Source organism: Muntiacus reevesi, chromosome 9 (assembly GCF_963930625.1).
Source record: "Muntiacus reevesi chromosome 9, mMunRee1.1, whole genome shotgun sequence".
Taxonomy (NCBI): domain Eukaryota; kingdom Metazoa; phylum Chordata; class Mammalia; order Artiodactyla; family Cervidae; genus Muntiacus; species Muntiacus reevesi.
The window spans coordinates 88,525,151-88,537,907 of NC_089257.1; the positions used below are offsets into that span (position 1 = coordinate 88,525,151).

The following is a 12,757-nucleotide window of genomic DNA, read 5'->3' on the forward strand; positions in this document are numbered from 1 at the left end:
TTTGGCTTACAGAAGGAATGTAATAAATCTTTAGTGACTGGAGAAAGACTTATTATGAAGTTTTTTTTTATATCTCCGGACATTCGTGATACTTGTTTTTAAAAATCTTGGCATAGGAGTAAACACGGAAGTACCAACTTCATTCCAGAGCAGTTTTTGGATGACTTCATTGATCTTGTTATCTGGGGCCATGAACATGAGTGTAAAATAGCTCCAACCAAAAATGAACAACAACTCTTCTACGTGTCACAGCCTGGAAGTTCAGTGGTCACTTCTCTTTCCCCAGGAGAAGCTGTAAAGAAGTGAGTAATGATTATATTTTCCAATTCAGTTCTTAAAAGTATTTGCTATAATAATCTGATCATCTCATAGGCTAAAAGTACTGATGGTGCTGTTACTTATATGATAAAGTTATTTATAAAGACTGATCATTCCATATACTGTTACTATTTTCCCAGATTTTAAGCTGTTTTCAGCAGAAGACCCCAGTGGTATTAATGATTTTGCTGTTCATTAGGCCAATTCAAGGCTAACATTTCTTATTAATTAAATTTTAAGTTAGAATGCTATAGGTAGGTTGATGGATAAGTAGATTTTATTCTGGGGAAAAAGAATGTTTACATTTTTTCCTGTGATATAACATTAAGATCAAATTACTAAAAGTCTTCCCTGGTGGTCCAGTGGTTAAAAATCTGCTTTGCAATGCCCAAGACACAGGTTTGATCCCTGGTCAGGGAACTAAGATCCCACATGCCACGAAGCAACTAAGCCCAGGCGCCACAACGACTAAACGCTGCATGCCACAACTAGAAAGTCCACAGCCAGATAACATAAATATTAAAAAAAAAAAAAGGTCAAATTACTAAACATTTTTTAAGGAGGGGAGGTTGTAAGGATTTTGTAGACATTAACAAATATTATAGTTGTGATGTGCACATCTTCCTGAGGAAATTTACAATGTGACTAGGCTTTCATTTCCCTCCTCATTTCAGACACATTGGTTTGCTGCGTATTAAAGGAAGGAAGATGAATATGCAGAAAATTCCTCTCCGCACAGTGAGGCAGTTTTTCATGGATGATGTTGTTCTGGCTGATCATCCAGACATTTTTAACCCAGATAATCCTAAAGTAACCCAAGTTATACAGAACTTCTGCTTGGAGAAGGTAATTCTTCTAGATAAAGGTCAATGAAATCTATTTTAATTGAGAGGTTATTTACATTGAATTAAACATTTCAGTAGACTAGAGGGAAGACGTTATATTTGCTATATTCTCATGAAACCTTTAGGGAACCACTGTTCAGTAAATGAGTTTAGGCATATCGAAGTTTTTTTTTTAAGTCTTTGAGATGGAAGACTGTTACATATAGAAGAAACTTTAAGCCACCCTCCCCGATTCTTTCCTCCTTCTCAGAGATGTATGTATAATTGCTTTTCACTTTTTATCCTGATTTGATAATTTGCTCATTTTATTAATGAAAGCAATAAGTTTGATTGGGGAATGGCAGGATACTATGGTAGATGAGGAGAACCTTAGCCTAGTAATCTCCCTCACACATCCTTTCACCCTGAAATCTACCTCCAGATAAAATCTTGAAATGTGTCTGCTAGGGCTTCCCTGGTAGCTCAGCTGGTAAAGAATCCTTCTGCAATGCAGGAGATCCTAGTTCAATGCTGGGTCTGGAAGATCCCCTGGAGAAGGGATAGGCTACCCACTCCCATATTCTTGGGTTTCCCTGGTGGCTCAGATGGTAAAGAGTCTGCTTACAATGCAACAGACCTCAGTTTGATCCTTCGATTCCTGGGTTGGGAAGATCCCCTGGGGGAGGGGATGGCAACCCACTCCAGTATCCTCGCCTGGAGAATGCCATGGGCAGAGGAGTCTGGTGGACTTCAGTCCATGGGGTCACAATGAGTCAGACACGATTGAGCGATTAAGCACGGTACAGGGACCATGTCACTTCAGTGTAAGTCCCATACCTCCTCCCATGCAGATCACCATCCCTAAACCTCTGCAGAATTTCTTGAGCCACTTTGAAGTTGGATGAATGCATTTGATAATATGGAGCTTGACATCTTAATACAGTAAGTCTCCTATGAATGAACCTTCAAGTTGCAAACTTTGAAAGATGCGGACGTGCGTTTGCTTGTCGCATCACTTAAATTAGTTCACATTTCTGGTGTACACTGTCACATGCATGCATCCTCTGCAAGTGGCTGTACTCTGGCAAACTTTACTGTACTGTGCTATACAGAGGGCTTCCCTGGTGACTCAGCAGTAAAGAATCTGCCAGCAGTGCCGGAGACATGGGTTTGATCACTGGGTTGGGAAGGTCCCCTGAAGAAGGAAATGGCAAGCCACTCTAGTATTCTTTCCCCGAGACTCCCAGGCAAGAGGAGCATGGTGGGCTATAGTCCATGGGGTCGCAAGAGTCCCACACGACTTAGCAACTAAACCACTACAACCACTGTATAGAGTACGGTAGTACAGTATCTTTATTTCAAGCTGAAGAATGTCTGGAAGGAAGCGTAAAAGCAGCAGTGATGTGGCTGGTACTATTGTACTTTTTAAAGTACTACATTTAAGATTAAAAATGTTTTCTTTATTTTTGTGTTTGTTTTTATGTATTATTTGTGTGAAAAGTACTATAAACCTATTTGTGCATGTGTGCCAAGTCACTTCAGTTGTGTCTGACTCTTTGCAACCCTTTGGACTGTAACCCACCAGGCTCCTCTGTCTATGGGATTCTCCAGGCAAGAATACTGGAGTGGGTTGCCATTCCTCCAGGGAATTTTCCTGACCCAGGGATCAAACTTGCATCTCTGTGTCTCCTACATTGGCAGATGAGTTCCTTATCACTAGCACCAGCTGGGAAACCTATTATAGTACAGGATTATGTAGCCGATTGTGTTAGTTGAGTACCTAGGATAACTGTTGAACTTACCAACAAGTTAGACTTACGAATTTGCTGTTGGAACGGAAGTCATTCATGTGTAACATTAATTGCTAACATTTACTCAGTTCTTACTCTGTGTATGCTCTTCGGCTTTGCATTTTATTCTCAGAAAAAGCATGATGATAATGATAATTGTCACTGCTATTCATTGCTTATATATTCTGGACACTGTTGACAGCATTTTGCATTTAATCCTCTTAGCAATGCTATAGGACGGTAGAGTCTACCATCCACATTTTATAGAAAGAGGAGCTGAAGCTTAAAGTGAGGCAAACGTGATAATCACGAAACTGCGGAAACACCCACTGGAACTGAACCTTAAAGTAACTTACCCAATGTCACAGCTTTACTCGCAGCATGTAACTCAATACTGAAAGATTTAGGTTTGCTGGTTTCAAGATGACCAGATCCAGAAACTCAAAAAGGATAGCAGATCCTTCTGTCTCTGTTTCCATGTTTAGTCCTGTGCCACCCAGTCCTATGGTTTTTATCTTAAGCTTCACTATAAGGAAGGCTGTCATGTGGTGGCCCACAGGCTTACATTGCTTTTACAGCTGAAAGAATCATTTTTTCCCCAGTGGTTCCAGATAAACCCCTTAAACACTGTGTTTCTCTGGACTGAGGTCATGTACTTGTCCCTGAACCCGATCTCTGAGGCGAGTGAGATGGAGCTTGAGTGAGTGGATTGTCCCGGCCTACTCACGGAGCGCAGGGTCTCTCAGCCTTGGCACAGATGACAGTTTAGAATGGGAAATGCTTTGTTGTGGGAGCTTGTTCTGTGCACAGTGGGATTTTTACAAGTCCTCTCTGACCTCTACCACTAGATGCCAGCCAGAAGTACCTCTTCTCCCTAGTCATGACAATATCTTTATTTTGAGGTTGAAGAAATGCTTGAAAATGCAGAACGGGAACGTCTGGGAAATTCTCGACAGCCAGAGAAACCTCTTATACGACTGCGAGTAAGTCCTATTTAGATGAATTCAGCTTTATTGATTTTCAAAGGAGAGTTTTGTACAGTTTATATGAATTTTTTTTTTGTAAAGTAGCAAAGAGAGTACATATAGTAAGAAGAGCTATCATCATTGGTGAAGAAAATAATAAAGCAGCCAGTATTTGATTTAATCGTACTTTCATTCCTTTCTGTAAACTTTTTATTTTATATTGGGGTATAGCTGATTAAGAATGTTGTGACAGTTTCAAGTGAACAGTGAAGGGACTCAGCTTTACATATATGTGTTCTCCCCCAAAACCCCTCCTGTCCAGGCTGCCACATGACATTGGTAAAGTTCCATGTGCTATATACACAGTAGGTCCTTGTTGGCTATCCATTTTTGGTTTATTCTGAAAGGTTTGATGTTTTTGTTTTCTTGCTTCCCTCATTTCTGAATAGTCTTGTGTTGATTAGGTTGGCCGAGCTCTCTGACTTCATCGCTTGCTGCTCCCCGCTCTCCCCTTGTTCTAGGCACTTGGACTTCTTGCAGTGCCTCGGATATATCAGATCTGCTCACTTCCTCCAGGTCTGCTCACGTCACCCAGTAGTCACTTCAGTGGACCCCAGCCTGACTAAGATTGTAACCCCCAGTCCCTCTATCCAGCACTACTGGTTTCAGTTACCCTTCTCTATGTCTCCTTTTTTTTCCCCACAACACATTCGCCTGAATTATGACATCCAATTTATTTGTTTTTTTATTTTGGTTATTATTTGTCCTCAGCTACCAAACTATCTGCTGTAGAGAAGCATGGAACTTTGTGAGTTTTGTTAGCTGTATAGCCAAAGATCCCAGAACAGTCCCTGCAATTGCATGTACTTGATAAATATGTGGCAAGAACTGACATTTCAGAGCTAGAAAATTCTAAGAAATCTAAGTGTTTCCTGTGCCTCTAAACCTGCTTATCTTTTGCATCATGATATTCACAAATAACAACAGACTTCTTTTTTTTTCACCCCTGTGCCTTTCTCTTCTAGCTCCTACCTCTTCTGATTTTTCTTCCCCCCAAAATAATACATTGTCTATATTGCTCATGTAACAGTCTCTTCCTCAGTCCACTATAATCAAGGCTGTGACACCACCATCTCAGGTGGAAAAGGCAACCTTCAGTTGTCAAATCCAGTAAATTTTTTTCATCTTACTGAGTCACTCTTCGGCATTCTCTTCTACAAGTTTGATTTGTCCCTTCCTATATTTTAGTTAGTTCTGTGTCCAGTCTAGGCATATGATCACCTATAGAATAATGACTCCCAAATTTTGACCTACCCCTGAGACCTCCTTATTGGAGTCCAAGAGTCCTTCTAAAGCCTTGTGCCCAAGGGATATGGCCCTCAAACTGCACCAACACTGGCATCACCTGGGAAATTCTTAAAAATACAGAATCTCAGACTCCATGTTAAACCCACTGAATTGCATTTTAACAGGATCCCCCAAAGATTTATATGCACGTGAAAATTTAAGAAGCCTTGGGCCGTACAGGATGAAGGTAAAGAGGACAGTCTAGAGTCAGACTGTCTGGTTTGATTCCGGCTCTGTCACTAGCTATACGACCTTGAGCCACTGGGTCTTTTGTCCCTGGGTATGTCTTCCTAGATCTGAGTGAATTCTCTCCATCTCGTCGTCATTGCTGTAGCTGAGCCCAGATGCTCTCTTAGCTGGCCTGCAACTGCAGCTTCCTACCTGCCTCTGCTCCAGTTTCCTCCTGGCCCCGCTTCTAGCCTCTCCAGACTAATGCCAACGCTGTCTTTCTAAAATATGATCTTGCATGCTTTTCCTGCCGAAAACGATGCAATGACATCCCAACTCTAACAGGAATGAATCTAAACTCTCACGTGGCATTCCAGACTTGACATGATCTGTTCTAAACCCACCTCGTTGCTTCTACCTCATTTCCTACCAGCACCTCCTAGACTCCAGTTTCTGACTGAAAGTTGCTGTGTCCTAGGCCTAGTGGAGTTTATTTCACTCTTTTGCATGTTTGTTCATGCTGATCCTGCTGCATGGGATGTACTTCTCTTCTTCTTCTGAAATAGTCCCCTTTAATACTCAAGTTTCCCTCTTCAATAGAAACCTTTCTTGACATCCCTTCAGAATCACTACTTCTTCCTTTGTGTCCTCAATCTCCTCTGTACATACTTCTTACAGCACTATTCAGGTTCTGCTTGCAGCTACTTCATTACATAGTTTGTCTTCCTAGCCAGCTTCTTAGTTTCTTTCCAACCAGGATGCTGTTTTATTTATCTGGCCCTTGGCAGAATACTTAGACGTTGTGGACACTTCAGTAAAGTTTGCTTAGTCAATAATTTTGTAATTATTAGAAGCAGAAAATTACAAATAAAACTAGACTGGAGTTCAGTTGTTAAAAACGTGTTTTGGGGAGACCCCTTAGTTTGAGCATTTGGCATTTTCTGGTTTAGAACATGGAGCTGTAGAGTTGGTTTGTCTGGGTAGTAGAAACATAGCTGCTTTAAGGGAACCACACAGATCTCTTTATCAGGGCAGAAGCACCATGTTTCTCATCTATGTCTGCCTGATACTATTAAAACCAATCAGACTTAAATTGGAAATTGGCGGTCCTTTTCCCAAGCACATTACTAACTCATTAATGATAAAAAGAAGAAATGTCTTCCTGTAGGTAGTATTCCAAAATGTATTGCCTGGATGACCTTCACTGATTCACTAATTCAGCGAACAGATGTTCATTGAGTCATTGAGTGCCTTCTTTTCTGCATGTGAGAGTGGGGGGTGGACAGTGGTGATAAAAGAGACAAGGCTTACAGGACGTGGAGGTGTGAGAAGAGATACTATAAACAAATAGCAAATATGTGAACAGAATCTTAGCTAGTGCTAAGTGTGACAGAGAGTGTAATTGGGTGGAGGTCAGGAGTAGTCTTGAAAGATTGATGATGTAGTACAATGATGGTTCCCAGAGCATCCTTTGAGAACAGCTGGTTTAGGAAAATGATTATGTCTGTTAGGAAGAGATGTAGTGTTTTCTTTGTAAGGGGCTTGATGCCATAGGAGATGTCTTTAGGAAAAGCCTGCCTTGAGAACCATTGTTAGTTCTAAATAGAAATCATGAGCCCTCTTGTACCTGCAGTTTCGTATCTGCAGATATGGAGGGCTGATTGAACAGTGCCATTTTATACAAGGGACTTCAGCATCTGCAGGCTTTGTTGTTCCCAGCCAGGGGTCTTGGAATCCATCCCCCTGAAATACCAAGAGATGACTGTGCTGTGTTTTGAAGGTGATCATTTTTCAAGGCTCATAGACTTGCTTCTTTTCCTCCATAGATTTTCCCAGTGTTTATTTTTGTCTGATGTGAAAGCTTATCCTTACGTGATAAACCAATTAATAAATGCATCTAGTGCCAGCATTCTATTTGGATATCTGTTTTAAAAGTTTAAGAAAACTTGTTTAGAAATTTCATGTCCTTTTCAGATGATATTTCTGGTTACTAGACTGTTAGTTTTTACCATGGGGAGATACAGTGATTCTGACATTGTGGGAATTCTTGCTGTACCTTGATTCTATCAAACAATGTTTTGCAGAAGCATAAACCTTTGAAGCTTTATTTTTTCATAGAATAAGTGGTGTAACATCATCATGATCTTTAAAATGAATTGTAGAACATTAACATACAGTACTAAATTAAAAGTCTTACCCATAAATACTGAAATGGGTGCTCTGTTGTTTGCTAGCCTTTGTAACTTGTTCTGTATTTCCAGGTGGACTATAGTGGAGGCTTTGAACCGTTCAGTGTTCTTCGCTTTAGCCAGAAATTTGTGGATCGGGTAGCTAATCCAAAGGATATTATCCATTTTTTCAGGCACAGAGAACAAAAGGAAAACACGGGTAAGCGGTTATCATTTTTTTTTTTTTTAAGATATTTTTAGCAGCTTTGTAAAGGTATTTTTTTGGCTATGCAGGGTCTTTGTTTTTTTGCAGTTTTTCCCTCTGGTTTTGGCAAGCGGGGGCGACTCTGTAGCTGGGGTGTGGGAACTTCTCATTGCTGTGGCTTCTCTGTTGTGGATCTCGGGGCCCTAGGGCACTTGCATTTCAGTTAGTTTTGGCAGGTGTGCTCGGTCGTTGCAGTTCCTGGGCTCCAGAACACAGGCTCAATACTTGTGGTGCACGAGCTTAGTTACTCTAAGGCATGTGGGATCTTCCCGGATCAGAGATCAAACCCATGTCTTCTGCATTGGTGGGCAGGTTCTTTACCACTGAGCCAGCTATGGTCAATTTGATCCCAGGGTCTGGAAAATTCCATGGACAGAGGAGCCTGGCAGAGGAGTCCATGGTCTCAGAGAGTCAGACACAACTTAGTGACTAAACACACACGTATGCGGGCAAAAACTAGGTAGCAATCGTTTGTAAACCTGTGGCTGTCAGTAAAGAAATGATGACTTTCATAGTTTTTTTTTTTAATATGTTTCTGATTAACAACACATACTTTGTAGACTTAGTGTTTACATATCTATTATTACTATATTTTCTTAATGTTTAGAAAATATACTCTAAAATTTTATAGCTAAATATTTCAACTTCACAGAGTATGTGATTTAAGATTCCAGTCTTAAAAGATGTTCCAGAATATTAAAAAGATATATACTTAAGGGCTAATTAAGTTTTGTGAAAACTAATTGCCTTTATTTTAGCATTTATCAAAAACAAGTCACCTGACTGAAATTGTGCTTCTTCATAAGAAATATTGGTCCTTTTTAAATACAGTGGCTCTTCTCCTTAAAACTGTTCAGTCTGAATTTTAATAGAAAAATATGTCCCTTGTTTACATATACACCACATTGGTTTTTATTAACCCTGATTTAATGAGGTTCTATTTACACAGTTAAATTGTGATCAAAATGGTGTGTACTGTTAATTCACCCTGAAGTAGTCATTTGGATATTTAAATGGAGCTCATAGAATACTGTTTTAGGGGAAAACAATCCGTATCAGAAAATGGTTTTTATGCTATTAATTTTAGCTAGTTATTGATGATGATTTACTTTACTCATTCATCCTTATCAATTCCTTGGAGTTTCATTGATATAGCATTTGTGAAAATATGGAGTTTAGAACTGGTTCCTTATTTTATTTGTGCTTTCATCCATAGTCACTTTTGTTCTGCTTAAACATTAACTGCCGAATGAAAACAATGACCCTTTTGTATATTGTATTGAAAGCATGAAATTGTTTGTTGTTTTGGCCAGCTCTGCTACTTTAACTATGTGTGTGAAGTCATGCAAATTGGTTAATCTTTGATGTTTAGTTTTCTTGTCATCAAAATTAGGATAATAACTGTACCTGCCTCATAGTACTGTTGTAAGGATTAGATGATATACTGTATGTAAATGGTCTTAACATAGTGTCTGGCGTAGTGAAATGTAGAAATCATATTTATGAAGTAATACTAATTTTCCCATCTTGAAATTCAAAAAGGATTTTTGTTCACTCGTCCTCACTGCTTTGCAAGAGGCATGCTGAACTTTGTGCATCTTTATCCATGTGCCTCTTTATCCATGGCATAATCTTTTCTCTCTGCCTAAAGTATTTTTTCTTTTTTTTTGCTTAGTGAGTCTTACTCATTCTGCAAGTCTTGAGTCAAATGATAACAGCGTTTGCTATCTGTACATTATTTTCAGTCTTCTTGGGGAAGAAATAGTTCATTTCTTCTTGGTGTGTCATATTTTTTGTTCTCAGCTCTGTTGTAGCACTTACCATCTCATATTGTAATTGTTAGCTATTACAGGCTGTCTCCTATCATTTTATTAATGTATTTTCCACACCATGTCACACACCTGCTAGACAGTTAATATTCATTTTCCCTGACAGAAGTTATGAACAGAACATATTACTAGACACTATGCTTTTTGACTTCTTACCCAGTACTCTTTTTATTCTGTACATACTGTTTTTTGAGACAGACATCCTGTGTAAGAATGCAGTAAATCTGCTTTACTACACATGCTTCCCATTTGTCTCTCAGAATATCAAACAGATATGTACTTACGGGCTCAGATTTAATGAATAATTTTTGCTGTTTGATCAAGGATATTCTTTAGTGAAACTGGCTGTTTGCTTTGTCTTGTTCTGAACTGTGAATACGAGGTGATGACTATTAGTAGAGCTTAGAACCACTGCCTTCAGTCATCCCAAGGCACTGGCAGTTTTACCCAGGGCTGCTTGTATATCATCAGTGTAAGTGGAAATACCGTGGAAAAGGTAAATAATGTCTTTGTGTGATTATTGAGCCCCCCGAAGCAGTATGTGGGACTCCCAGAGATCTGTGGACCACCCTTGAGGATGGAGCCAAGAGACATGCTACTTGGAGATCAGGAAAAGAAGTAGAGACTTGGGGGGAAAGACTTGAAACTAGCAAAAATGCCATATTTTTTTCTCAAAATTTACTATGTTGAGCAAGCTGACAGTTGATAAAGTTTGGCCATACCTCCTCCACTGACAGGAATGTGCAGTGAATTTGGGTACTTTAACATTAAGGTGTGTGTATGTGCTTAGTAGTGTCTGTGGACTGGAGTCTGTCACAGATTACAGTCTGTCTGTGGGATTTTCCAGGCAAGAATAGGGAGTGGGTTGCCATTTCCTTCTCCAGGGGATCTTCCTGACCCGGGGATTGGACCCACGTCTCCTGCAGTGGCAGGTGGATTCCTTACCACTGAGCCACCAGGAAGGCCCCAACATTAAAATAGAAACTGTTATTTTTTTCTCCTCCTGGATGTCTTTTTTTCTAGGAGAAGAGATCAACTTTGGCAAGTTCATCTCAAAACCCTCAGAAGGAACAACACTAAGGGTTGAAGACCTTGTAAAACAGTATTTTCAAACTGCGGAGAAGGTAATTTCTTAATTACAGTTCTCCATTTGAATTAGTGGTGATCTTATAATAACAGATTTCAGTTTAGGATATGTATAATTGGCAGTTTAAACAAAATGAATCCTCACAATGTTTCCATGAAGTAAATAGGATGATAATCATTTACACTCATTTATAGTTATTATACATCAAGAAAAATAACTGCTTAGTTAACGTTAGTTATTAACACCATGGTTATTGTATATTATTGTTGCTGTTGTTATCCTCTTTCTTTCTACCTCTGCTACATAAGTTTGAATCTGGGATTTAATTTTCTTGCATCAGGATGTAATTTCAGAATTGCTTTATTATATAGCCACAGGACAATGACGCTACTCTTATTATCATGAGTATATGCCATTTTGAGATCCTCTGGTTATGCTCTCTTCCTGTTGCTGCCGAAATAAATTTAGTGGTTTAAAACAATGCAACTTTATTATTTTAACAATCTTGTAGGTCAGAAATTCACTCTTCTCCCTGGACTAAAATTGAGATATTAGCAGGATTTGTTCCTTTTTGGAAGCTGTAGAGTAGAATTCATTTTCTCAACTTCTCCAACTTCTGGCTGTTCCTACCTTATTTGGCTCAAGGCCCCTTCTTCCATGTTCAAAGCAAGCAACATTATATCTGCCTTACTGTTTTTCCCCAGATAGACCTCTCTGACTCCCTTCTGTGTCCCACTTCTGCTATGAAGGATGCTTGTGATTATACTGAGCCCACCCGGATAGTCCCTGCTCATCTCCATTTTATATCCAGCTGATTAGCAATCTTAATTCCAGTTATAACCTTAATTCTCCTTTGTCATGTAACATATTCATGGGTCCCAGAGGTTAGGATGTGGACATCTTTAGGAAGGCCACTATTCTGCCCTGGAGAAGGAAATGGCAGCCCACTCCAGTATTCTTTCCTGGGAAATTCCATGGACAAAGGAGTCTGATGGGCTACAGTCCATGGGGTCACAGAGAGTTGGACACAACTGAGCGACTAAACAGCAAACAGTTCTGCCTGCCTGCTGGTCAGCCTGATCTCATCATCAGCTCCCATTTCTGCAGTCTGTGTCCCAGGCACTCAGGCCTCTCCGTTTTCATAGGTCCTGAACTCTTAGTCCCGTTTCTTGTTTATACTTTGCTGTTTTTGGCCTGTAATATTTCTAGTCTTAATTACTGTCCTTTGTTTTCTTTTGCTTTGCTTCATTTTTCCTCCAGTAACTAAATAACTTTTTTTTCTTTTTCCTTGATAAGATTATTCTGTAATTTTCCTTGCTCGTATAGAGTTGTTTTGTAGGGAAAATACTATTTTCTGTCTCTTACAGAATGTACAGCTCTCACTTCTAACAGAAAGGGGAATGGGTGAAGCAGTACAAGAATTTGTGGACAAGGAAGAAAAAGACGCCATAGAGGAATTAGTGAAATATCAGTTGGAAAAAACACAGCGATTTCTTAAAGAACGTCATATTGATGCCCTAGAAGATAAAATCGATGAAGAGGTGAATAATTTGCGGTAGAAAATCTAATATTTAGATAGTCTCTCCTTAAGAGTAGCTCTGCATTTCTTTCTGGTAAATCACTACTTCTCTGATTTGTTCAGTTTCCTCATCTATAAAATTGAGATCATAAAATGAGGATTAAATTATGGAATGTCTAATAAGTGTCTAGAACACAGTCTCAAAAGTGATTGATACCTAATGAATGTTAAGTGCTTTAAAATGAACCTCATAGGGTGAAAATGTCTACTTACTCCAATTTTTTAGTAAGTTTTAATTGAGATTTTGAATTTCACTTAGAAAATGCAGTTCCTATAAGCATAAAAGCAGAAGAAAAGCTCTTTAGATTTGACTACATAAAAATTTTGAATGTTTGCATGTCAGATTGTCAAAAAAACAAAATTTTTTGACATGGTACTGACATGGAAAACATACTTGTATGTGGGCAGAATAAGAGG

The 12,757-nt window shown here is 39.2% G+C and overlaps 1 protein-coding gene across 5 annotated transcripts in view; it reads left to right on the forward strand.

Annotated features, from left to right (window-relative positions):
* The window catches only part of MRE11 (MRE11 homolog, double strand break repair nuclease), a 72,229-nt gene that overhangs the window by 25,258 nt on the left and 34,214 nt on the right, over positions 1 to 12,757 (forward strand). For all 5 annotated transcript variants that reach the window (XM_065944420.1, XM_065944423.1, XM_065944421.1 and 2 more), the window contains 6 exons: positions 117 to 302; positions 993 to 1,164; positions 3,835 to 3,915; positions 7,674 to 7,800; positions 10,698 to 10,798; positions 12,129 to 12,302. In XM_065944420.1, coding sequence (XP_065800492.1) covers positions 117 to 302; positions 993 to 1,164; positions 3,835 to 3,915; positions 7,674 to 7,800; positions 10,698 to 10,798; positions 12,129 to 12,302 — 841 coding nt within the window. The remainder of the gene's footprint in view (positions 1 to 116; positions 303 to 992; positions 1,165 to 3,834; positions 3,916 to 7,673; positions 7,801 to 10,697; positions 10,799 to 12,128; positions 12,303 to 12,757) is intronic.